We start from the raw sequence: 25,420 nt of genomic DNA, 5'->3' as shown, positions 1-25,420 counted from the left end.
TTAACAAATCCAGGTTCTTCGCTTGCTTCTTCACTGTTGATGCTACACCCCACTCCCCACCACAAAACCTTCACTCCCAATGACAACCTTCCTGAACCCCACCCATTTTTACACAACCTCCTTCGTGAGCCAACATGAGTGATCCTTGCTCCCAGCCTTACCCCTCAGCATCGTATGCTGCTGTTTGGCAGTGCATATGAGCCGGTTTATCCCATCCACGTGCTGACTTCGTGACTCCCCTTCTCTTTCTCTTGGCTTTTTCCCCAAAAAGATACCTTTTAGAAAAGAAACAAAAGGGGGAAGGCTCAGAGAATCATGAGGGAACCGGGATAAAGTTGTATTCCCATGAGCCACCGATGCACATTCCAAATGCCGAGTTGTTTCATTCGATTCCATTACATTCATGGCTATATCCGAAGTGCTCATACGAGTGTCGTTCATATTGCAATTATATTAGCACTTATGTAGTTGTGGTGACAATTCAATCAAATTTGGATCTTCATTAAGGCACGTATGCAATGCAGTATCGAAGCAATTCGATACATTTTGTAACACCATTTGGATAAATAAAGAAAAAAATAAACTCGAAGGTTTTACAATGTGATTGAAATGTTTCACTTCACTTGTGAAATAGCTGATGCAATGATGAAAAACTAAATCGAAATGGACTTTATTACAAATAGGGAAACACGACTTAAAGGTCCCATGACACTCAAAACTTTCTGGTTATTTATATATTAACTTGATCTTCCTAGTGAAGAAATCACCCATGTTTCTTTTTTGAAATAAAAAATTGGATAATTAGACCAATATTTCGAACATTCCTAGTGCTTTTCACAACTAGCTATGCCCCGCCCCTCAAAAAAGTTGACCAGCTAACCGCAGGTCACGTGACCGTTCACGTCATCTCCAGAACGTGACTCGCACAGAGTGGATTGATTAGATGTCGCGCTCCGTATAAAATACGTACAAATGCATTATGCACATGTGTTTGCTATCTCACTGATCGTCTTAATTCCTGTGATTGCTTCACGGAAAAGAAATTCTGCTTCTGAGCCGTGTATGCACAACAATCACGAGGCAATTATTTATCCCTTTACTACCTTGTCGGAGTCGTGTACAAATCCAATAGATGTATGCACAATAAAGGGCTATACCATGTCCACAAAATATAAAATGTGACTGTTGAACCTTTCCATTAAAAAAGAAACTTACAGGGGCATACAAGTAAAATACTAAAGATTAATATCACATCATTTCAAGGTGCAAGGAGATAATTTTAAAATCAAACAATGTGAAAAACCTGCACCCACGTTTTTTAGCTTATGGAATTGTTCGTTGAAACCAGCCTGCTGGGATAGGTACGATTCCACATACATGCAAGCCAGGTACGGCTGCGCTCGACATACATGGGTTTATTCTAAAGTGAAGGTACTGCTTCCATTGGCTTGCTATTCATTAACATTTCGCCAAAATGCTGTAATAAATGAACAGGGAAAAATATGTTGGCACAACTATGAAAGACAAATTTATCTGTCCTATTACACGGCCTCATACCCTCGGGACTCTTACGCATTGACTTATCAATTGTGTGTATGCTAATACAAGTTACTTGTCAACTCTAGAGTCGAGACTAGTCCGATAAATCCGTCGTCCGTCCGACTAGTCCGATAAATCTGACGTGCTGTAGCTTTCTTTTATTATTCTCTTTTCTTCATTGTTTTCTACTGGCACTACATGACAGTAGGAATAAAATAAATAAAAATGCAACAGAACGTCAGATTTATCAGACTACTCTAGACAATTGTGTCGCAAGGTATGTTCTGCACACAAGTTTTCATCGTATCCGGACAACGAGATTGCTTCGTTTTATGCGCAGAGAGATACAGCCCATTACATGGGCTGGCCTTGCTTACGATTCATTCGCCGTGGTGCAACATGTCCGCTGAGCTGGTCGCGTCACCTCACTAAAATATTTCTGATATCGAGCAGTATGCAAGTCAAATTTACATTATTGAATTACGAATAGGATTTTGTCTAACCAGTTGTTATTGCCAAGTTTTCCTTCGATGTCCTCCCGATCATCATGAACTCCGGGAATTTCATCGCCATTTTCCTCTGCTTGTCCTGCTTCAGGCTCGAACTGGTAAGGCCGTATTTCGTTTCCAGCTGCCTGAACTTCACCTCCCGCGACTACGTTATCCGACAATTCTCCATCTAATTCAAACCAAAATCCTTCATTTCTCTCACACTCACTGTCATTACCAGACAAATCAAAGTCCATGTCATGCATTATTCAAAACCAAATGTTTGATTTTATTAAAGCAGAAATGAACGAAGCGTTTGAGTCGACCAATCGAATGTGGAAACACAGAAAGCCAATAGAATCACGTAGACCACCAACCCGAGTAATTTACGTGCAGCCTTTGTCGTTCTGGAGATGATGTCATGTGCGTTACGCCGCTTTCAGTAGATTTCGGCAGAATTTTTAGGGGTGTTCCCGAAGAGGTTTGTTTTTTTAATTTAACATTTTACAGAACGAGTATTGTGAAAAAACATTGTCAGATCTGAAATCACGATGAAAAACTCCTATAGGACATATATATATATATATATATATATATATATATATATATATATATATATATATATATATATATATATATATATATATATATATATATATGCAATTTCAGTACTATTGGATGTCATGGGACCTTTAAATTAGTCCTTCACCAAACACACTTTGGGGCCATTTATTTATTACTTACACAAGTATGGCAGAATTTTTGAGGGAACGTGTGACTGGTCCACCTGAATGTCTCAAAACATTACTCCAGCTCACCTTTCTTGTTTTTCTCCTGCATAACCACTGTCATCTGCATACTGGGTGGACCCGTTGTTACTTCGGTTGCTGGAGGGAGGCGACTGACCAAGATTTGGCGGAAGGTGGACCTGAGAGTGGTCTTTCCTCCAACATTTGGCCCTCCGCTGGCCCACACCTCACGACGTTCTCCCTCTCGCCGTTTCTCTGACCCAGAAAATGTCCAGTAATCGATCTGCAGCCCCATGGCCTCTCCAGAGCGGCAGCTGAGTTGAAGAAATTTCGGAAGCAGAGTAAGACAAATGTTATGCGCGATGCGCTCACGACCAATATTTACATGCACATGGATTTACATTTTTTCCTTCTCCATTTGCTCAATGTAGAAATGGATACCAAAGGCTAGGGGTCTCCATCACAATTGTCTTTTAATTGCAAAGAACCTTTTAATTGTAAGTACTGGTTAATTCTCCCAGAATTACTGATGGTTTCATTCCCTCAAAAGAGGTGTATTTTAGCATGACTTCGAATGCCCCTCTCTCACAGGGAGTGGCGCTATGTGATACACATTTGCCTCAAGAGAATTGGGTCCTCCCACAACCCAGAACCCCCTAGGTGATTGCAAAGTGCTTGTAGGCAGAGTGATGGCAGCGTAGCTCGTCCGTTAGCGAACTCGCCTTTGAGCTGCCGGTCAACAAATCTGTTCAGTGGAGTGAAATCTCACCTTGGAAAACTATCATGTAGCAGTACTGGCAGTAGGTGCTGCATTTTACATTGTGCTTTCCTTCAGATGGGATGCAAAACAAGCTGTCCTGTTTGTTTTTTAGGTTGTAGACATTAAAGATACTAATATATATATATATATATATATATATATATATATATATATATATATATATATATATATATATATATATATATATATATATATATATATATATATATACACAGGGGGCTGCAAAAGTAGGTATACAGTAAGGATTATACCAGTATTACCAGTATTATAATAGTGGTGCTAGTGGAGTGTGTGAATGCCGGGGGCAAACAGTTTGAACATTTGAGTGATTAATATGTTTATTATTGGTACTAGTATGTGCCCGTAAAAAAAAAAAAATAATAATAAATAAATATTCCAACCGCGAGAAACAAACAACAACCACACAGGCCGTTTCTTCGCTCTCGCGTGCCCGTACGTGCGTGGCGCGGAAGTTCGCATATCAGTTACGATGATTCGCAATTTAGGTTTTAATGGCCAATTATTCAATGAGCACCAACGTATTTTGCCTTTTCGCAATGTCGTCGCAAGGAAAAACAAAAAGAGAAGAGAAGAGAGAGAAAAAAATACTTCCTGGTTCAGAGCACACCAGCACTCTGATGTTACCGAAATGTATGCACCGTCTCATATGAAAACGATCATAACTTGCGGCATTGTGTTTATCTATAAATGCGCATAAGAAATCGAGAAATTATTAGAATACACGAAGTCATCACTCTCCGGAAGCCCGTACGTTGTAACCCGTAATGGGGAACGCGGCTGTGCTTCCCTTCCCCATCGGCCACGCCCACGCAGCAACGTGTCTTGTCATTGGTTTGGTAAATAAATGATCATAACTTAGGAAGCACTTGTCCGATTCATATCAAACCTTGAAAAGGCACATCTTCAGGTCCCCAGCAATATACTTGGCAAGTTTGAATTAGATCGGACCAGCGGTTGTCGAGAAACAGCAGTCATACACACACACACACACACACACACACACACACACACACACACACACACACACACACACACACACACACACACACACACACACACACACACACACACACACACACACACACACACACACACAGCTGGAATTATAGATAGATGTTATTATTGATATGCTTGTATAATCAATAAAATACGTTTTGTGCGCATGTTTTGTTTTTCATTACTGTATACCTACTATTGCAACCCCCTGTATGTATGTATGTGTATGTATGTATATGTATATATATATATATATATATATATATATATATATATATATATATATATATATATATATATATATATATATATATATATATATATGTACACACACACACATACTATAATTTTTTTAAAGTGTCGGCCATTGTGTGCCAGTTCCCAGGCTATATTTACTGCTGATAATTTAAATGGGATGTACAAGTTTATTTATAAAACTAGCTGAAACCCCGTTACAGACGGATTCCGTTCATTCAACCACCCTCACCAGCTCACCCACACTCGAGGGACATGGACTGGACAGGGCGTGCTTGCCCCCTCCTACTCATCCCCCGCCCCTGCCGCATTCCCCCCCCGCCTCCCACCCCCCGCCTTCAATTTGCTTACCCCCGCCCAAAAATTTAATTACCCAGCCCCGCCACCGCCTCTTCACTCCCCGTCCCCCGTCTCTTGATTCCCCGCCCCACTTGCCCCTGGGCCTCCACCCCTGTCCACCCCCTCACACTCAACCCCGCCTAATTCACCCCAGCCCCGCCCACTCATCCCCCGCCCCATTCCCCCCCCCCCATCTACCGCTTTCACTTTGCTTACCCCCGCCCAAAAATTTGCTTACCTTGCCCCCGCCTCTTCACTCCCTGCCTCCGTCTCTTCATCCCCTGCCACCGCCTCTTCACTCCTCACCCCGTCTCTTCTTCCCCCACCCCGCCTCTTCACTCCCTGCCTCCGTCTCTTCATCCCCTACCCCCGCCTCTTCACTCCCTGCCCCCGTTTCTTCATCCCCCAACCCCACCTCTTCACTCCCTGCCCCCGTCTCTTCATCCCCTGCCACCGCCTCTTTACTCCTCGCGCCCGTCTCTTCATCCCCACCCCAGCCTCTTCACTCCCTGCCTCCATATTCACCCCCAACCCCCACCTCTTCACTTCCTTCCCTCGTTTCTCCATCCCCCACCCCCGCCTCTTCACTCCCCCCCCCCGTCTCTTCTTCCCCCACCCCCACCTCTTCACTCCCTGCCTCCGTCTCTTCACCCCCACCCCCGCCTCTTCACTCCCTGCCCCCGTTTCTTCATCCCCCACCCCCGCCTCTTCACTCCCTGCCCCCGTCTCTTCATTCCCTGCCACCGCCTCTTCACTCCCTGCCCCAGTTCTTCATCCCCCACCCCCGCCTCTTCACTCCTCGCCCCGTCTCTTCTTCCCCCACCCCCACCTCTTCACTCCCTGCCTCCGTCTCTTCATCCCCTACCCCCGCCTCTTCACTCCCTGCCCCCGTTTCTTCATCCCCCAACCCCACCTCTTCACTCCCTGCCCCCGTCTCTTCATCCCCTGCCACCGCCTCTTTACTCCTCGCGCCCGTCTCTTCATCCCCACCCCAGCCTCTTCACTCCCTGCCTCCGTATTCACCCCCCACCCCGCCTCTTCACTCCCTGCCCCCGTTTCTTCATCCCCCACCCCCGCCTCTTCACTCCTCGCCCCGTCTCTTCTTCCCCCACCCCCACCTCTTCACTCCCTGCCTCCGTCTCTTCACCCCCACCCCGCCTCTTCACTCCCTGCCCCCGTTTCTTCATCCCCCACCCCCGCCTCTTCACTCCCTGCCCCCGTCTCTTCATTCCCTGCCACCGCCTCTTCACTCCCTGCCCCAGTTCTTCATCCCCCACCCCCGCCTCTTCACTCCTCGCCCCGTCTCTTCTTCCCCCACCCCCACCTCTTCACTCCCTGCCTCCGTCTCTTCATCCCCCACCCCCGCCTCTTCACTCCCTGCCCCCGTTTCTTCATCCCCCACCCCCGCCTCTTCACTCCCTGACCCCGTCTCTTCATCCCCTGCCACCGCCTCTTCACTCCTCGCCCCCGTCTCTTCATCCCCACCCCCGCCTCTTCACTCCCTGCCTCCGTCTTCACCCCCACCCCCGCCTCTTCACTCCCTGCCCCCGTTTCTTCATCCCCCACCCCCGCCTCTTCACTCCTCGCCCCCGTCTCAACGAAAAGTGTTTATTCTGCTTCAGAGTTGAAAGTTGACTATTGCCATGATGTGCGATGCACTCTTACAGGTACGAAGTTTCTTTCAGTCCAGGTCACAGTACCGAGAAATACGTGACGCGGCCGCGAGGAGGAGCACAAAATTGGTCCTTCAGTATTAATATCTTGATGAAAGTGGATGTTGTTTGATCAAAAGTTAATGAGATTGCTTCATCAAAAATCAATAAATTGGAACAGGCTGTGGATGTGGTGCAGGTATGATCAGCCAAATTGGCCTTTGTCCAAGTTTCCTTGTAATGTACAGTTTGTCCATTAAACAGGTTTCATTTGAAAGAGGTATCCACATTTGCGCTGTGAGAAGACCGAGTAACAGCTGGATTCATACTACAGACCTCATTATAGATTTATATATTTCACCAGCTGGGAATAACTCAAAGGAAAATAAAGACAAAATGTGGGTGATTATCACCTTCCTGTGGAGTGTCCCATGATGATGGATTGGCCAGATGGTAAGGTGCTCGGCCCATCTCGAGGAGGGGATGGTGCGAGTGGTGGATGAGATACCAGGATAGTTGGGTTAACACCAATAGGTTCGTCTAGGTCACCTGAGGTTCATGAATCGATAATAAAGTCAGAGATGAAAACAAAACTCCCAGAGTGTAACATGAACAAACTTGTATATATTTGTCATAGAGTTGTTGAGTGTCAGTGACAAGCATGTGATGCAGTTAGGCAGAATCTGTTTTTTAAAAAAAATAAAATAAAACGGATACTGCGGGGGTGGATGAACTGGGGAGCGGGGGGCCTTTGTCACCATTAGCAACGGTGCTGATTTGCGGCTGAATGCTTCTGTTCCTGCAACTCATTTTTATCTTATTCCACAGACACTCTGTGTAATATTTCTTTGTGGAAAGCAGAGTCAGATCGTTGGCAGCATAGGCCACCTGATGGCTGAGTACAGCATCTAAAATGCTGATAGCGATTGGATTCCTTGTTCTGTATGTCCTTGGTGGTGAGTGGTGGAATGCCACTTACCTTGGGTGGAATTCTGCTCAACAATCCCAACGCTTACCATCTGCATGACAACAGAGCATTGTAGTTCACTCTCATGTTTGTATTCGTTATGAACCAGATATATCAGGAAGTCGCTAGACTTGTTATGTATGGATGGCATGGACACACCATAGGTTTAATACAACACAAATCGTCAAAAACATTGATCAGGATTCAATCTTATAAATCTACTAACATGAGCGACCCAGCACTATCTTGGCGGGGGAAGGGAGGGAAGGGGGACCTGGCTCTGACTGGCTGGGTGAGCTTTTCTCCACTGGTGGTTTCGGAACATGATGGACATTCAAAAACTATGGAGTTATTTGCCTCATGGTGGTTACCTTTTTGCCTGCGGGCCGCCGGCAGCAGTACCTCGCCCCACAATCACAATATACACTTTACAGTGGCCTGAGAACGGAGATCAAGGCCAAAACAGAGATCGAGGTTTGTGTGTTTGGCGCGCAACTACTCCTACAGTTCTGGGCCGATTCTATCCAGACTTGCGACAGAAGATCAGCATGACCCCAATTAGTCTATTGAGGAGTTTTTATATTTGCCAGTGGTCTTGCCGGAGGGGGATGCAAATTCTCCATGTAAATGTGTGTCGCGCCACCTCCAGGTGGGGGAGGATATTACGAGTCCCCACCATTTACAGTGCAGTATTCCTGGCCCCACGTTTTCCAGTGCAGTGAGGTGTTTTGAATTATAAGCAGTAGGTATGTTTTTTTTCTTCTTGTGCATAACCTGGGTTATTTTTTTATTTTACAGAAGTGATCGAGTCAGCTGTCAGTTGCCTATACACCGCCCAAATAAAGGTATGCATCACAAGAACGTGTTAGGAGATTAGGACCATACTCTGTGCAGAGCGTTGGTGCTGGTTAAGCAGTCTCCTTGGCTATTGGGCACAATCCTGGACGGGTCGCCACTCCGACACAGTATACCGGCATGCTGGCACTCATTTGCCGACCTCGGAAGTACTACAGGCAGAGTCAACCCCACCTGGTATTAATTCAACAGCTGAGCGGGATTTGAACTCAGGACCCAAGTATCCAAAGCCTGCCACCCAAACCATTAGGGCAAAACCAGGCATAACAACGTGTTGCACACCTGGAAGAAGATCGCCTGTGGGGCGGGTACTCTGCTAATTTTTTTTGAAGTCCAGAAACAAGAAATAAAAAAACATTAAAAAAAAAAAGTGTAAAAGGATGTGGGGACGTAATGCCAAAAAGTATATAAACAAGGTCGGGATGATCACAATAAATTATTATGTGAAGCCATCCCTGCATCTTTCTTTGAATAATTAATGGTTGTGCCTGCAAATGACAAAATATCTGTCGATTTGGTTAGCTTGTGTGTGTCTGTCGTTGGTTATCATCTCCATATGCGGCTTTAAGAAGCTGGAATGGAGTCCTCTCAGGTCTCAAAGTATCCATCTCTGTTTTGGTAAGGGATCACGATTCATGGACCAAGCTGTGAGGTTTAACTGATCAAATTCATCCACGGAAACGATCAACTATCATTGCAAATGGATGCAGGGATGGACACGCAAGAACCATCATTCAAAGAAAGATGGAGGAATAGTTTCATGTGATAATTTATTCTGGGTATCCCTACCTTTTTAGATACCTGTTGGCGGACCATCCCCCCATCCTTTTACATTTTAAGAAATGAATTTATATATTTTTTTAAACTTGTCAACACAGTAATGAAGAGTAATTCATATTATAATACAAGATGGTTCAGCTTTTTTTGTGTACAGTGTTGAGGCTCGTGGAGGAACTCGAACACAGAATGGACCAGAATGAAAAGAACAGGGAGAAAAAGAGGGAATTACATAGTACACACTGACAGCAAGGTTGAACGACAAAATAGATGGGGACTTGGAGGGATAAGGTACGTGGGGAAGAGTGACAACAAATGGACAACAGGGGGTGAACAAAATGGATACCGTGACAAAATCTGAATCACAAGTGGAAGGAAAAAAAAATGGAAACCCAAAAATAAGTGGGCTTGGGGAGGGTTAATTGGGTAGAAAAGATCATGGTTCTGGATGGGGATGACCGGAGACGGTGGTGAATGGCTGTCTTGAAGCCCTGTAGGGAAGAATGATATTGAAATTGGTTCCACGGGTGCGGGAAAAAGGAGAACGAATGAGTGGAGGTGAGCAGTGAGTTAGGATTTTGGAAGTTTCACCATAAGGGAATTACTTGCTGATCACGCGTGGCTTAAAGTCACATTGGGGGTGGGGTTGGACAAAACATGGAAAGGGCAGAGGGTACAAGACTAGAAAGGAGGCAGTGGAAGACAAAGCTGTCTGCGATGTGAAAGTGATGAGCACAGAGACTCGGCTTGATCGTGAGAGATACCAGTGGTTCTAAAGAATTGGTTTCCACATTGTCAAGCTGAGCAAGGTGCAAGGCAGAGTTGCCAGCACAGAGGGAATAGCAATACTCTAGCAAGTTGCAGATGAGGACCTTGGCGGTAGAGAAAATTTCAGGTGTGCCAAGCAAGGACTTTGCAAAATGGAGGATGCCCAGTCGGCGACTGGCTTTGGAGAACAACTTTCACATGTAGCTTGCCCAAGAAAGATCATAACTGTTGGTGAGACCCAAAAGTTTGAGTGACTGAACTTCTGCAAGAGGATTGTTAAGAAATTACATGGGAGGGTTTGCCAGACTGTTTTTAGAGAGCGTGAAAGTGTGAGATTTGTCAGGAGAAGCTTTCAGCCAGCCAGATTTCATATTCCTATGAATCATCATTGCAAAAGACAAATTATTATGTATTGACATTCAGCTGCTTTGACACACCTTTAGAAAAACGTTGATGCCAAATGGCATTTTCTTATTTGCATATCTACAGGAACATGTTTTAATTAGACAGGTGGGTACAATGAAAGTTTACTGTTGGTCTACCTTTTGGGTAAAGAGAAGATCATATGAGATTGTTATTCTTTCACATACATTGACATCTAAGTAACTTACAAGCAAAGCTTAGTCACAATACATTTAGTTAATGAAAGTCCTCCACAGGGTGTCCACAAATTACTGTTCAAAATTCAAACCGTAATTAAAAAGAACAACTAGAAGGGCACTCGGTGGAGAGCATACCTCCACCAGGCTGATTAGTTTACGTTTTTGTATACCATTGATAGGCTGGATCTGGATTCGGACCTGAGCTAAAATTTAATCAACCTGTTGTTGTCACCTAACCAACTCATCCACCAAGTGTCATCCTAATCCGTCTGTAACTTTATGAGATATTGTACTGTATATATCGTTTTAGCTCTATCTCTCGATGGTGAAGAATCACTTGAAAATTCTCAGATCCGGATACGGATTCGGATCTTCACCAAAATCGAATCAATTCTTCCTTGGCTCAAACCCAAGCTCTCCACCAAATTTTGTCCGAATCAGTCTCCAACTTTTTGAGATATTTTGTTCACATAAAAACAAACAAACAAACAAACAGACAGACAGACGTGAAATTATAACCTCCATCCACCTTCGGTGGCAGAGGTAATAAACGCAATGTGTTGCATTTTGTATAGAGACCAAATCAGCTACAAAGTTTCATGACGACCGATGGAAGGCAGCCACCATAGAGAAAAACGATGCGTGAGTGGCACAAAACGCTTATGGAGACCGGTAGCATCCCGCAGAGGAAGGTGGCAGGTCGGTGAAGTACAAGTAGTGAGAATGTTGAACACATTTGTGAGTCATTCGAGCGCAATCCCCAGAAGTCCCTTTGGATTAGTATGATGATCCTGACATATCTTCACAATAAACCTTTGTGAAATGTTCTTTCATATACAGCAAAAATTTTTTTACTCGGGTTTGAATTTGGAACATCTTGTATATTGTAATATATGGTTGGCCACTTCTATTCCCTTATGCCCTGTTATCCAAAGAAGGATCGGATTATCTCTCCCACAAAATATATTTAGCTTGATGTGGTGTGACTTTTAGTGTCCCTTGCCTCCCCCAGTGAGTTCTTAACTCGTTCAGGCCAGTTTGGTAGCGTCTCGACTCGCCAGAATCACACAATAGATGATTCATAATGACCAAATGGGAAACAAATGGTTTGGGTTTCCACGAATGGGAAACATGTTTTTGTTTTTTTAAAGCTCAAACTGGTTCCATCTTTAACAGTTTCAGAACTTGATAGTGGAAATGAGGCATTAGTGAATCTGCTGAGACAAGCCACAAAAAAGGTCATCTCAATTGACCTTTTTGAGTTTGAGTTTCAATGGACGTGGAATATGAAGAGGTAAACTTTTGAGTACCAGCATAGAATCAAATTTTTTTTAGCAAAATGCACAAAATGTCCACTCTTGTAAATCAACCAGCAAATGATAGTTATGTAACACAGCAAACCGATGGCTCCTTCAGATTCTAACTGACGGCTGCATGATTCATCACATTGCCTGCAAAGCCACAGGAATGCCAGACATTCCAAAAGTGGGATTTCCTACCTCAACAACAGTTGCTCTGTTCGATCATCAAATAAAACCCCAGAGTAAAAAAAAAAAAAGAAAAAAGAAAGAGGTGACGTTTTTATGAAAGATTTTGATTACCGTGTGGAGTTACGCAGGTAAATTGGAACATGATAATGACGATTGCACACGGATGTGACAGATTTAGGGAAACCTTTCAAGGATTTTCAGAAAGAACTTTCTGAAGTTCTGCTTTTGTGGGAGAGAGAGTCTGATCCTTCTGTTTCTTGTCAAGGCAAAGTAATTATGAAAGGCTTATATTGTCACTGACTGATGCAAACAGCTGGTTTGTCATTAGGCAATCTCGGCAAGCATCGGTGGCGGAATGGTTCGTGCATCTGCTCTGAGTTTGGGAGGTCAGCGGCCTGAACCCAACCCCGGTGTAGTCATACCAATGACTTTTGAAATGGTATGTGCTGCTTCTTTGCTTGACACTCAGCATTTAAAAATTACAGAGCACAGACGAGCAACCATAGGTTAGCAACCATCGTGGAGGCTTGATGAGCCTATTCAAAATACTGGCCTCTTCACGCATTGAAGTTCCTTGAAAGAGAAATATAGTATAGATCACACAATAATTAGACCACTTGACCTGCAGCTTACCTGGGTCCTGATTTAATGTCGTAACTCAAATTTGGTAGCATTCTGACTGGTAGGTCTGGAGAGGAAGGTGTTTGAAAGAATTTATGTGATTTTTTTCCCAAACATTTACTAAGTCCACCATTTTGACACACTTATGGTCACGTGATCAGCATGACCTCTGCAATTTATCATGACCCTATCCTAACGTTGTACCCAAATTTGGTGGCATTCTGACTGGTGGTTCTGGAGACAAAGGACCAGACGTAGTGGCGTGCACCTGTAATCCGGCTACTCGGAGGCTTGGGTTGGAGGATCACTTGAGGAGGGGCGCTCTGCGCTGGGCCGTGCTATGAGAGGGTGTAGGGCAGCCCGGAATCATGGCGAAACCCAATCCTTATCCCTGTGTCGTAAGAGGCGACCAGGGTTGCGTCAGGAAGGGCATCCGGCGTAAAACTTGTGCCAAATCAGGATGCGGATCATAACGGATGATCCACTGTGGCGACCCATAACGGGAGCAGCCGAAAGAAGAAGAAGAAGAAGAAGAAGAAGAAGAAGGTTCTGGAGACAACGAAGTTTGAAGAAATTTACTAAGTCGGCCATTTTGACCTACTTAAAGTCATGTGACTGGAACAAGCTTTGCAATCCCTGTTGCCGGTCAGGAGCGGAACGTTGCTGCCAGATTTCAGATGGATCAGCCCAGTGGTTTGGCCGGAAAAGTCGAAATAGGAGACGGGCAGACGGATGGACGGTGCGCGATGAGAATACCTCATCTGGTATTTAAATTCCAGATAAGCTAAAAACACAATGAAGCTGCATGTGTACGAACGAAGCCATTCACCCCATTGGCTGGACAGCTGGTCTGACCCCATCCACAATAAATATAATCAGGACAACCGTACGTCCACCATGTTGGTGCTATGGTTATAGCCAAGCTTCAGGAGTCAGCCTACGGGCCAGTAGGCTATATAACCACCATGTATTATATATGCTCATTAAGCAGTAGGTATGTTTTTCCTTCATGGATGTAACCATGGTTTTTATTTTTTATATTCAGGATTTGTCTTTTGTCTGTGCCTGGTGTTGGCTTAATGGTTCGGGTGGTGTGCTTGGGATCCTAGGAACCTGAGTTCAAATCCCACTCAGCTGTTGAATTAAGACCAGGTGGGGTTGACTCTGCCTGTCATCCTTCTGAGGTCGGCAAAATGAGTGCCAGCTTGCTGGTATACTGTGTCGGAGTGACGATCCGTCCAAGATTGTGCCCAATAGCCAAGGAGACTGCTTAGGCAGCATAATCGCTCTGCACAGAGTCTGGTCCCAATGGAATGGATAATGCAATGTGCCTTAACTCCAAAGAGTGTGTAATTGTTGACATCTGTCTGTCTTTTGTCTATATACCCCCCAAAGAAAGGGAGGATTTTTCTACCCAATTTCCATACACAAGAAGACTTCTGAGGTTATGTACATTGGAAAACTGAACAACGCATCGTCTATCATGAAAAAAAAGGTACAACACGAAATGATGTTATTCAGATATGAATTTCCCATATACATAGTATTATAATTGGGGGAATGTTACACCAAGGAAATGTTTTGGTCACCTTAACTTTTTGTCACCCTAACTTTGGTTTTGGTTTTGGTCATATTAGAGACAAAAATTGAACAAATCAACACAGAACATGATTGAAATAATATATGTACACAATTAGACAATTTAATGGTGCGGATTGAGAGTGTCAAGTGAAAATGTTCTACACTGTACTACAGTACAGAGAGGGAGAGGCAGGCCTTCGTGACAGACTGCTCAAAGAGTATGTGGGCTGGGAAGCCAAGGGAGGTGAGCAGACATCAAGAAAATGACCAAATACCAAGATCTTAAAAATGAAGTGAAATGAACCTGGAAGTTGAAGTGTGCCAAAATTGGACCAGTGATCATTGGAGTAATGGAAATGATGAAGGAGAACCTGACAGAGATCGTAAAAACCATTCCTGGGAATGTTAATACAAACAAACTGCAGTTGGAAACTATCCGGGGCTCAGTGATGACACTGAAAAGAGCCCTCGGAACAAAACTTTGACAACAACAACTTCACACCTTCGTCCACGATTCATGACCACTCTTACCAAAATGAAGGTGGATACTTCGAGACCTGGAAGGACTCCCTTCCACCTTCTGAAACCCGCATATGGAGATAACCACCAACACAGACACACACACCCGGGCCAAGTGCCGTTATGGTAATACAGTTTATATACATACACACATGCACAAATGTACACACACATAAACTACATAAAAACGACAAGCACAAAGATTTACCTTTAAACAAAGTTCTTTGAAAGAGGAATTCAAGTGAGAAATTAGCAAAATTCAATTCAAATATATATCAAGCCAAAGAACACAAATGTAGGTCTTTGCCTTCATAGCTATAACAAACATGATGAACATGAGGTCGATGGATCTTATTTTTTATATGTATCGATGTCGAAGTGAGGGGTGGATTACAAAAGCAGTTTCCACAAAAAAGGTTAAACAAAGCGATGTCCTGCAAAAATAAAATTGCACATTCTCAGCGGATGAGACACCTCCCGAGGTACCACACGGCACCGAGGGGCCCAACACAGGCAGAAACGTATGTCCGATCCACGTGTTTAGATTGAAAGCATGAGTACTTTTACCGAAACGAACAACCAAGCAGCTTGGAGGGCGCTCGCTAAGTAACTTCAGCACTCAAGCAAGCATTCTAACGAAATGGTTGATAAGGAACAGCAGGCTTGGCAAGCGATTACCGATCGGTCGTACAAACACCATGCGCCCGGAATGTCAAGTGATGTCCAAATTGGACAAATGAACACTTTTTTTTCTTTTTTTTTAAGCATTCGGAACTGCTGATAAGTTCAATGTCAGAGTTTACATTTTGTAATTCAGCTTAGTTTAAGAGAATCTCGAGGTTATCATATGTGCGGAAATTAAAGTCACGAACGCTGGCATCTCCGAGCGTTTATAAGCATTGCAATGTCTCCAGCAATTAATAGGTATGATGATCAGGCATTCAATGATATGAGTGAGGAAAGGGGGAGGGGTAGGGGTAGGAACAACAACTTTATGAATGAAAAAATTGTTGCTACCTGTTTCCAAGGAAAGGCATTGTTGAGCAGGCCAAAGTAAAATTGTGAATTAAGACCCCATTAAGGGAGAGAGAGTTATCTGAGGATGCGCAAGATAAAGCCGTTAATGAAATAGGTGGATATGGACACACAAATGGAGATGGATACTTTAAGACGTGATAGTCTCCATTCCATCTCCTGAAACCCACCCATATGTGAAGGCAGCAGTCAACAAAAGGAACTTCCACTATATATCTAATATGTACAGTTCTTTCTAACCACTATTTCACTGACCGACTGACTGGCTGACTGATATTGAGCATCGGTACCTTCTGGGTGATGTAGAAAGTTGAAATTTTGCGTGCCAATGGACATCGAAGTCAACACACCGGTAAAAAAAACAAAATCACAAAATTGTCGGCCAACATCCGTAAAGGAAAATATAAATAAATGAAAACAAAAAATTGAAAAAAAATGAAAAAAATGAATGCAGGTGAGCGACCCGAGAGAATGGGGAAGCACGGTAATTTTGTGTCATGATAGACATCGAAGCCGATACACAGAACCATTGGAGAGCATTCATGAATGAAAATATAAATAAATGAAAAAAAAGAGAAAAATCAAATGTAGGTGAACGACCTGAGACAATGGGGGTTGTGGAAGAAAAATAATTATATTCATGTGTTCTCAATTACATTCACTTATTGAATTGTTGCTGGTACTTTATAAATTTAAGTTTTGTACTAGAGTCAAATTGGCTGTCAGTAATGTTTCTCTTTTCCCGAGAGTCTTTTGACCGACATATTGATAACCAGAGAGTTGGTGTCAAAGCCACCCAATGCTCGCCTGTTTATACATTTATCGTTTTTAAAAGACGAGTCTAACAATATTTTTTATAAAGCATTGCAGTAAAGTCTGATACAAATAATTTTAAAGCAATATATGTATTTGTATATTGTAATCAGTAAAAAAGTGTGGTAGATAAAAACATTAGAAAGGAAAAAACTTTAACGTTGATGTGCTACAAAAAAGTTAAGTTCAAAACAGGTCAAAAATTTTGAAAAATTGAAATTATTTTTTAATTTCAACTTCACTACATCAATAGTATACCCCAAAGGTATACCTTCACAGCGATAAATATCAGCATCCTAGCACACATATTAAATGAATGGCAAGCTTCTAAATAACTTGCACCAAAAGCTTTAACATTGATGTGCTCCAAAAAAGTTAAGTTCAAAACAGGTCAAAAATTAAAAAAAAAATTGAAATTATTTTTTTATTTCAACTTCACTACATCAATAGTATACCCCAAAGGAACCTCCATGCCAAATATCAGCATCCTAGTACACATATTAAATGAATGGCAAGCCTCTAAATAACTTGCACCAAAAACTTTAACATTTTCACGCTCACGCTCACGCTCACGCCGGGGGTATCACTATAGCTCTCTGTTCTTCGAACAGGCGAGCTAAAAAGGACTATCTTACTATGAAACAGGGTGACCTGGTTGTTAGCACTGCAAACTTTTGCCATGATTGTGTCATTCTCTCCCTCCCACCCAAAGTGGACACGTATTGCAGTTTTGAGTTCTTTTGCCCAATGCTTATCAGCTCATCCCATGGTTGAATTGCCAAATGTTTCACCCTCCCATTCTTTGGAATGTCAAATTGTGTATAAGATGGATTACTTTTGGCTTCTGTTTCAGTGAATCATTCAATGTTCTTCCTCCATATATACAAAATTAAACACTCTCCTTTCGTATGCTGATCGATTGATCGCGTGGAAATTGAGTTCTTTTCCACCACAGGATGTCCTGCAAGTTTACATTTTGTCCATATGCTTAGACATTGTGCCAGTGTGTGTATGTATGTATATGTATGCACGCACGCACACACACACATACACACACACACCTATCCTTACCTTGCTGACTCTTACTTTTGGAAGAGCATCCCTACATCCTTTTGCATTTTAGAAAAATATGTTTATTACTTTTTTCTTTACTTTTTTTTAGGAATGCGTTTACATGCTGGAGAATTCCATTGTTATAGCATGAAATTTTTATTTAGGATTTTTGTTGAATGAAACATGAGCAGTCCCCCCCCTCCCACTCCCTTTTAGGTGGAATGAAATGGGTACAGAAGGAGAATTTAAGTTGAAGTGGTGTACAATATTTGCTGAAGCTGATTTAGTGACGAAATTGATGTAACAGTAATTTCTGGTTCTAAAGTGTTTTGTCAAGAGTATTTCAGAGGATGTACTTTATAGACACACAACCTAATAATATTCCACCGTTAACCACACCCCTCGAGGTCTGATTGGCTGTTTGGAAAATATGTTTAGCGGCCCTGCCTCCACCATCAGGCTGTTTGACAGTTGTAGTCCCACCCACCCCTCTGTTGCCTTCCTATTTCTTTCCAAAGGAATGCACTTTTGAGGAACTTTTCGTGGAATCCTTTCAAGTTATTAAAAATACAATAGCAAAGGATGCTGCACCAAGTAAAACTCTGTCGGATGGTACCAGAGTCATTCCCATCGAGAGAGGCAGCTCGGAAATATGGATGACTGCAACGGCGACAGCGATGATAATTTTCAAATTTTGACTGATCTCGGTTTTTATCCCCCACCACGTGGCGGAAGGGGGATATTGTTATCACCCGGGTCGTCCGTCCGTCCGTCTGGGTCGCTGGGCGTCAACATTTATAGCTGTGAGTGCGATAACTCATAAACTGTTCGCCATATCGATTTGAAATTTGGGTCACACATGTACCACCTGAAAAGGAAGAACCCTATTGATTTTGGGTGTGGCTGGATCCAAGATGGCCGACTGGGGCGGCCATATTGAAAAAATGTTTTTTGTAATAAATGGAAAACCGCTTATCTGATTTCAATTATTTTTCAATGGCAGGGGATTCCCCATCTCTGATGGTATATTTTTTGCTTTTGCCATGATCTGCAGTACTGAAAAGTGATCCCTGTCGAGATAATCACAGACCAGGTAGGTTTTTATATGTAGTCAAAGCAACTTTTTAAAGAAGATACTCAAACTTTAGTTTTTTTATGTACCAGGTTGGACCGACATTTTTTTTTCCACACCATCCCTACTGAAAGAGTGCTGAAGCACTCTCTGATTAAATATATATATATATATATATATATATATATATATATATATATATATATATATATTCCATTTAGCAACACAGCACAGCAAACCAATAGATTGAACAAAGTCCGAGTAAACTCTACTCCCCAATTTTTTTAATGAGGAAAGAGTCCTCCTCAGGCGACGTTATCGCTATAAATGGCCGTGTGTGGCAAGCTGTGCCTCTTGGCTTGAGAAGGCTTGCAGACCACAAGTGAAATGTTGCGCGAGGACTCTCTTTCCTGTTTGTTAAAAAAATTGGGGAGTAGAGTTTACTCGGACTTTGTTCAATCTATTGGTTGGCTGTGCTGTCTAGCTGAACGATGTATTGTCCCAACCGCATCAATTTAATGCTATATATACATACATATACTCATATACTCATACACTCATATGCAAAAAAAAAAAAAGTTAAAAAGGATTAAGAAAGAACATATACAGTTTATACACAGATTATTAAAATAGAGAGAAAAAAAAGAATACAGAATTTTAAAGTAAACATACATAATTACAATAAGATGGAATTTTTGTTACAATAAAAAGAAAACTTACACTTATGAAAGGAATGAACTTCTGGCATGATTCTTCATCCATACTGCAGGGGAGTGGACAGAAAGAAATACAGACAAATAAATATCCAGAACATTTCTGTAGTCCCGTCAGAACTAGAAAGCGCAAGTGCTGGAGTTATTGAAACTTGAAAGCGATTACTTGACGAGGTTGGTTCGTAAAACAAAGAAAAATAGTTTGAATGAAAAAAAAACTTAATAAATAAACAAAAAAGGTTTCTTTGATCATTGTTGTAAGTGCAATTAATTAATTACTAGAGCAATTAAAAGTATACAGCCATATATTCCACACTTTTAAATGAGTAGCACAATCTAGATATGGAAGAAAGAAAGAAAAAAATCACAAAATGATCGAAAAACGTTCGGTGACCCAAATGTGAACAAGTTTTTTGAGCTCATGGTGAAACCGTTTTATTTTATTCAACAGCAGTTTTATTGTATTTATTACAATTTATTTTTTAATGCCAAAGCATATTAATGCTTCTTTCCTACTCTCAGCTAATTGCTGATCTCACATGGTGGAATGAGTGAGAGATGGCAATACAACTGAGTAATGTGGATATCATGCGCATATGGATGGGGCTGGGATAGTTCAAGGTCTGTACCTGGGATGCACATCAAGCGAATGCAGAGTGCGCCGCCTTGGGGGTAAAAGGGGCGACAGGGAGGAAGATGGAAGCAGGTAAAACCAGACATGCACACATACACACACACACACACACACAAACACGTGCACAGTTATGCGAGTCTCTAGCCCAGTATCTCACAGCAATATGGCACTGCGTACAGCTGGGTGGCCAGCATGTCAGATTAGTCCCTCAATTGAGGCCGGAGATGGGCACACTCCAAGCAATGGAAGTCTAGATCAAAATGGCAGCAGGTGATGATATGATAAATAGCAAAACGTGTGTATCAAAGGAGAAGATTTTCATTATGAGCAGGAGAATTTCGATTGACTGAGCCATCCGGCACAATTGAACATTATCAGAAAAACAAATGCCAGGAAAGCCATTTCAAGCTCCCAATTTTATCTTAAAAAGGGATATCGCTCAGGCTGCACAATCAGTCCAATTAGTGAAAATACACCTTTCATTTTTGTGGTGCACTGCACGTGGTATTATTAAAGCAGCCCTGTAATTTGTTTAGCAATTCAAAATTTCTCACTTGGTAACTTCTGCATGGTTGATAACAAAACATGGGATAACAATACATGCAGCATGCTATGCACTGCACATGGTATACTATCATGCAGTGCACTATCCAGGACATGCACCTGCATACCTGTGCTGCCGGTAGGTGAGCATGGCTTCGGCCACCGGCAGGTTTAAGGACGTGTTTGCAGCCTCCAGGTAGCTCATCACACGTGAAGCCACATCCACTGGCTCTGCACCACACATCATGATTTGTGTTCGGTAGCTGAGACACTGCACTCATTGAATGTATGGGCTAGGTGTCTTGGCTAATTATTTATAAAAATATATTTCAATAAGGAATGTGATAATCAAAATATACAATCAGAATAACGAGAGAAACAAATTATCAAGGCAAAGACTTTACCCGAGGGCGGTGGTTCAGGACAAGAAAAAAGATCTTGCCACACTGGGTCGAGGAAGGCCGAGGCATACTGGGAATCGATGCAACCCAAGTAATGTGATACACTGTGAGAACCTGGCAGGGTCAAAGGTAACAGTAAATGTGCCTGGAACAGCAAATGCAGAAAGCAAGTTTTACTGACTAAGCTTCATATTTCTCGATTGATTTACAGTCAAACAAAGTGTAATGAGATGGCTGGTAAAGAAAAAAAAAATAATAATAATGATAATAATAAACTGAAGGGCAATACCCCCGGGCGCTCACCTGGTAGCGGCTGGACAAGATAACTAGGGAACAACTGGTAGGCATGGATGATGAACAAAATGTGTAACGGAGAAGAAAGTAAATACCATCGATTTTTTTTAATGCCGTGAACAATCTTTGGTGCATCACGAGTGATAAAGCTTGTGGTCAAGTTTCATCGAAATTGTGTTTGTGGTTTCAGAAAAGAAAGCAAATACATATTTTGGGGGGACACCCCCACATAGAATCCCTGAGACCCCAATTTTTTTAATATCATGAACAAACTTTACTACATCACGGGTGATGAAGGCAGTGATGAAGTTTCATCCCAATTGTGCGTTTAGTTTCTGAGGAGAAAGAAAGCAAATACCTCTTTTGGGGGCAACCCCGACGTAGAACCCCTTGGACCACAATTTTATAATGTTGTGAAATTTTTTTTTAGTACATCACAGGTGATGAAGGCAGTGGTCAAGTTTCATCAGAATTGTGTGTGTAGTTTCTGAGAAGAAAGCAAATACCTATTTAGGGGTGGGGGTGGGGGGACCCCCATAGACCCCCTTAGGACCTGCTTTTTTTTTAATACCATGAAAAATTTTTGGAACATACAAGGTGATGAACGTTGTGGTAAAGTTTCATCGAAATCGTATGTGTAGTTTCAGAGAAGAAGTTGAAAGCATTTGTGGACAGACGGACGGATGACGCACCATCCCATAAGCTCCCCGGAACTACGTTCCAGGTGAACTAACAAAGCAAGTGATGACACCAAGTCAGAACAACAAAAGATGGACTGTATCAAACAGATACAAAACTAGACTTGCAAATGTCAAGGCTTGTTAATTTACAGTATGCATGTGGTGTTGGTCAAGCACTCTAGAGATTTAATGTCACTCTTATGATTTGGTGTTTAAACGGTATGAAAATTAAAGATGCAAGCATGTGCCGGGCAAGTCATGCTTACGTTTCTTTGGGACATGATGGGATTGTCGATTTGAAATTCAGGCCAAAAGGTACCACCATTAATTCGGAGTGCTACATTGAAACTCAAAAGAAAGTGAAGGCACGGATTTCGAGGATTCGTCCTGACATGCAGATGGTTCTCCTCCAGCATGATAATGCATGGCCTCACCTGAGTGCACGACGAGTGAAGCAAATTGTCACCTCGGTTTCACCGCCATACGGCCACAACTTTGCTCAATCAGATTTTCATCTCTTCCCCAAAATTAAGGGACACCTTTGTGGAGAGCATTTTTCTTCCGACGGTGATGTCAAGGCCATCAGCAGGATGCACACAGTTCTATCATGATGGCATGATGAAACTACTTGAACATTGGCAGAAATGTGTGATCATGTTGAGAGATAAATATGCACCATGGTAGAATAAAGACTGATGTGAGGATCTGTCCGTTCGATTTGAATTTCTTGACCCAATTTGGAGAAAAATAATGGGAGGCATTACTTTTCAGCGCGACCTCATACATTTACGGACAGTTTTGTGATTTTTTTTTTTTCTGGACTTCGAGTTACATCAGTTTGCAAAATTTCAACTTTCTAGCCCACCTAGAAAGTACCAAATATTTATATCAGTGAGTGAGTGGTTAGAAATTGCTTCATACATAGATGATGGTGGGATTTCAAAAGCCAACAACTCGGGTGTGATTGATGCACATCACTGCAAGAAGCTTGTCGTTGTACAATTTAAGTACGAGGAAACAAAATGTGACATAAACCATATTTTCCGTTTGGGCATCAGAATGAAAAGGTTGACAGGCGATCTTGAGCACGGGCTTTATCAAAAACCCACTACCAACTAAAGGAGACCTCAATAAGTACTGCACATACAAAATGTACATTTAAATTATGACAGCTCTTGGATATATTTTGTGTTATAATTTTAGGATACCATGTAAAATAAAAAAATAAAAAGATGGAAAGGAAGCAGAATTCGTCTCATGGTGACATTAGGTACTTTTGCCTGACCCAAAAGAGTGCAAACTTATCAATAAGAGTGAACTTGAAAGATGACGCCCGCATGAGTGTAGAAGCACAGCAATGTGTAAACAGCGAATGTTTCAACTGTGAGTGTTCCTTGCTTACCACATACTTTACTTCGGAATAAAGAAAGAAGAAAGATAAATTATTTCAAAAATCTTGTAAACTACATTTTAAATTAATCATCTAAATACCAGCAGACAGAATGAAAACTTTTTGATTCACTTTTAAAGACCACACAAACCACTCCACAATGACTGCACATTCAAGGTATCAGTACCAATGAAGGAATGCAAAGCTTAAACAAGACAGAGTTTAAGTGAAGCAAAAACTGATTTGATAGCGAATCCATATCAATAAATTTGAGTAATGTTTTTGATTCATTCTGCCAGCATGCATTGTGAAACACCAAAAGGGAATGATTTATATGCACCAAAATCATTAATGTGTACATTATTATTCCGTTGAAGGGGAATGATGTAAATTTTCATCGTATTTTGTGGTCGCGGTTTTGCAATGTCATGGCAACGCACCAAAAGGTACGACAAGGAAGCGCATAAAGGACAGCCAGTCGGTGGAGCGAGAGGCCAGGTGCCGTACGTAACATTGCAACACAGCGTGCAGGTATGGCAAATCCCCCAGTACAGCCACACGTAACACTCCCGGTGTCTGGGCACTGGAATTGCAGCTGGGGGTCAGAGAATGGGTAGAATGGTGGAAAGGGGAGGAAAGGGGGTTGGTTGAAAAGGTATATTAGTTGATTAAATAAAGGGATATGACAGTTTAATGGATATGAACCTAAAAGTAAGCAAAACTTTTAAACTTGTAACCTCATGATAAATATTGCAGTGATGGCCAAGAGGTGAGGACACCGAGGTTGGAGGTTCAAATCTGGCCAATGGCAGCAGCATTACTGATTTGGATTTCAGCTTCTTAAACTAGAATTGTCAAAAGAAACTATTCACCATCATATTTCTGATAAAAAAAACCTCGATGGATCACTAATGACGATCAGGGTGGAAGATTATCTGCATGCCTTTTTTGGTATTGTCAACAGACAGGTGCACACTTTATGATTTACTCTTAAACATCTCAGGGTAACATATTACAATGTAACTGACAAGCGCTGTATTCGGGTGATGAGACAGGCAAAGGCAGCCTGCAGGTCAGCAGGTGAAGGCGTACACACCACCGGGTGGCTCTGCTGTTCCAAACGTAAAGCGAGTAGCTGCAAGGGACGAACACACAGTCAGACACAAAGACAAAAACAAATGGTAAGAGAACAACCAGTTAAGCTTGAGATGTTTTATAATATCACATTCATAAAAATACTGTCACATCAGAGGGGTCCATTGACACAGACCCCCTCTAAGCCGGGGCTATAAGACCCCCCCCCACCCCTACCCCCGCAGATCACGAAACTGTGCTTAAAGATAGTGTGTTCACTAATACTACGATTCCCCAAGGATCACTCAAACAAAGCTGAATCTGCCGGTAAAATGCACAGGAGGCAGGTGGCAGGAAATGTTTCTTCAAATAAAAACGTTTATTATAATGAAATATGACATGGGGTTAGGGAATACAACAGCACCCAGACAGATCTGGCACAGGATGACAACAAATGAGGTGGTCAGACATGAAAAACTGAACTTGTGGAAGATAGGAAATAAATAAAGCCGAAGCTCCTAATGGCCCCAAAATCGCAGACTCGCAAAACAAAGGGGCAGGCAAGTGCTCGATCAGGTACGAAGCTGGTGGCTTGCAGGCTGACGTGGCTGGCAAAGTGCGGTTCGAGGCAGAAGAGGAGAGGATGAATGGTGATGAGAAGGCCAGAAGAGGAGAAGATGCCAAGCAAGCAGAAGGAAGGACATCTCTGCATTTAGGG

The 25,420-nt window shown here is 42.4% G+C and overlaps 1 protein-coding gene and 1 long non-coding RNA gene across 6 annotated transcripts in view; one reads left to right on the top strand and one right to left on the bottom strand.

The window, feature by feature from the left end:
* Nucleotides 1–25,420, bottom strand: part of LOC147023109 (phosphofurin acidic cluster sorting protein 1-like) — a 177,783-nt gene that overhangs the window by 1,384 nt on the left and 150,979 nt on the right. For 3 of the 5 annotated variants that reach the window (XM_085888184.1, XM_085888185.1, XM_085888188.1), the window contains 10 exons: nucleotides 24,645–24,763; nucleotides 24,069–24,223; nucleotides 21,268–21,378; nucleotides 20,992–21,094; nucleotides 20,316–20,351; nucleotides 19,694–19,736; nucleotides 7,800–7,839; nucleotides 7,234–7,369; nucleotides 2,846–3,090; nucleotides 162–275 (listed from right to left, as the gene is read on the bottom strand). In XM_085888184.1, coding sequence (XP_085744310.1) covers nucleotides 162–275; nucleotides 2,846–3,090; nucleotides 7,234–7,369; nucleotides 7,800–7,839; nucleotides 19,694–19,736; nucleotides 20,316–20,351; nucleotides 20,992–21,094; nucleotides 21,268–21,378; nucleotides 24,069–24,223; nucleotides 24,645–24,763 — 1,102 coding nt within the window. The remainder of the gene's footprint in view (nucleotides 1–161; nucleotides 276–2,845; nucleotides 3,091–7,233; nucleotides 7,370–7,799; nucleotides 7,840–19,693; nucleotides 19,737–20,315; nucleotides 20,352–20,991; nucleotides 21,095–21,267; nucleotides 21,379–24,068; nucleotides 24,224–24,644; nucleotides 24,764–25,420) is intronic. The other 2 variants (XM_085888186.1, XM_085888187.1) reach the window with 2 other exon arrangements.
* LOC147023111 (uncharacterized) lies at nucleotides 2,981–17,791 on the top strand. Its single transcript, XR_015060039.1, has 4 exons — nucleotides 2,981–3,117; nucleotides 8,586–8,632; nucleotides 14,296–14,395; nucleotides 14,656–17,791. It is a non-coding gene; the product is annotated as an uncharacterized LOC147023111 (long non-coding RNA).

The sequence above is a fragment of the Eptatretus burgeri genome, chromosome 7 (genome assembly GCF_056783735.1).
Source record: "Eptatretus burgeri isolate ZD-2024b chromosome 7, Ebu_testis_v1, whole genome shotgun sequence".
Classification (NCBI taxonomy): Eukaryota; Metazoa; Chordata; class Myxini; order Myxiniformes; family Myxinidae; genus Eptatretus; species Eptatretus burgeri.
The sequence above is the reverse complement of the archived record's forward strand: the minus strand, read 5'-3'. Positions and strand labels throughout refer to the sequence as shown.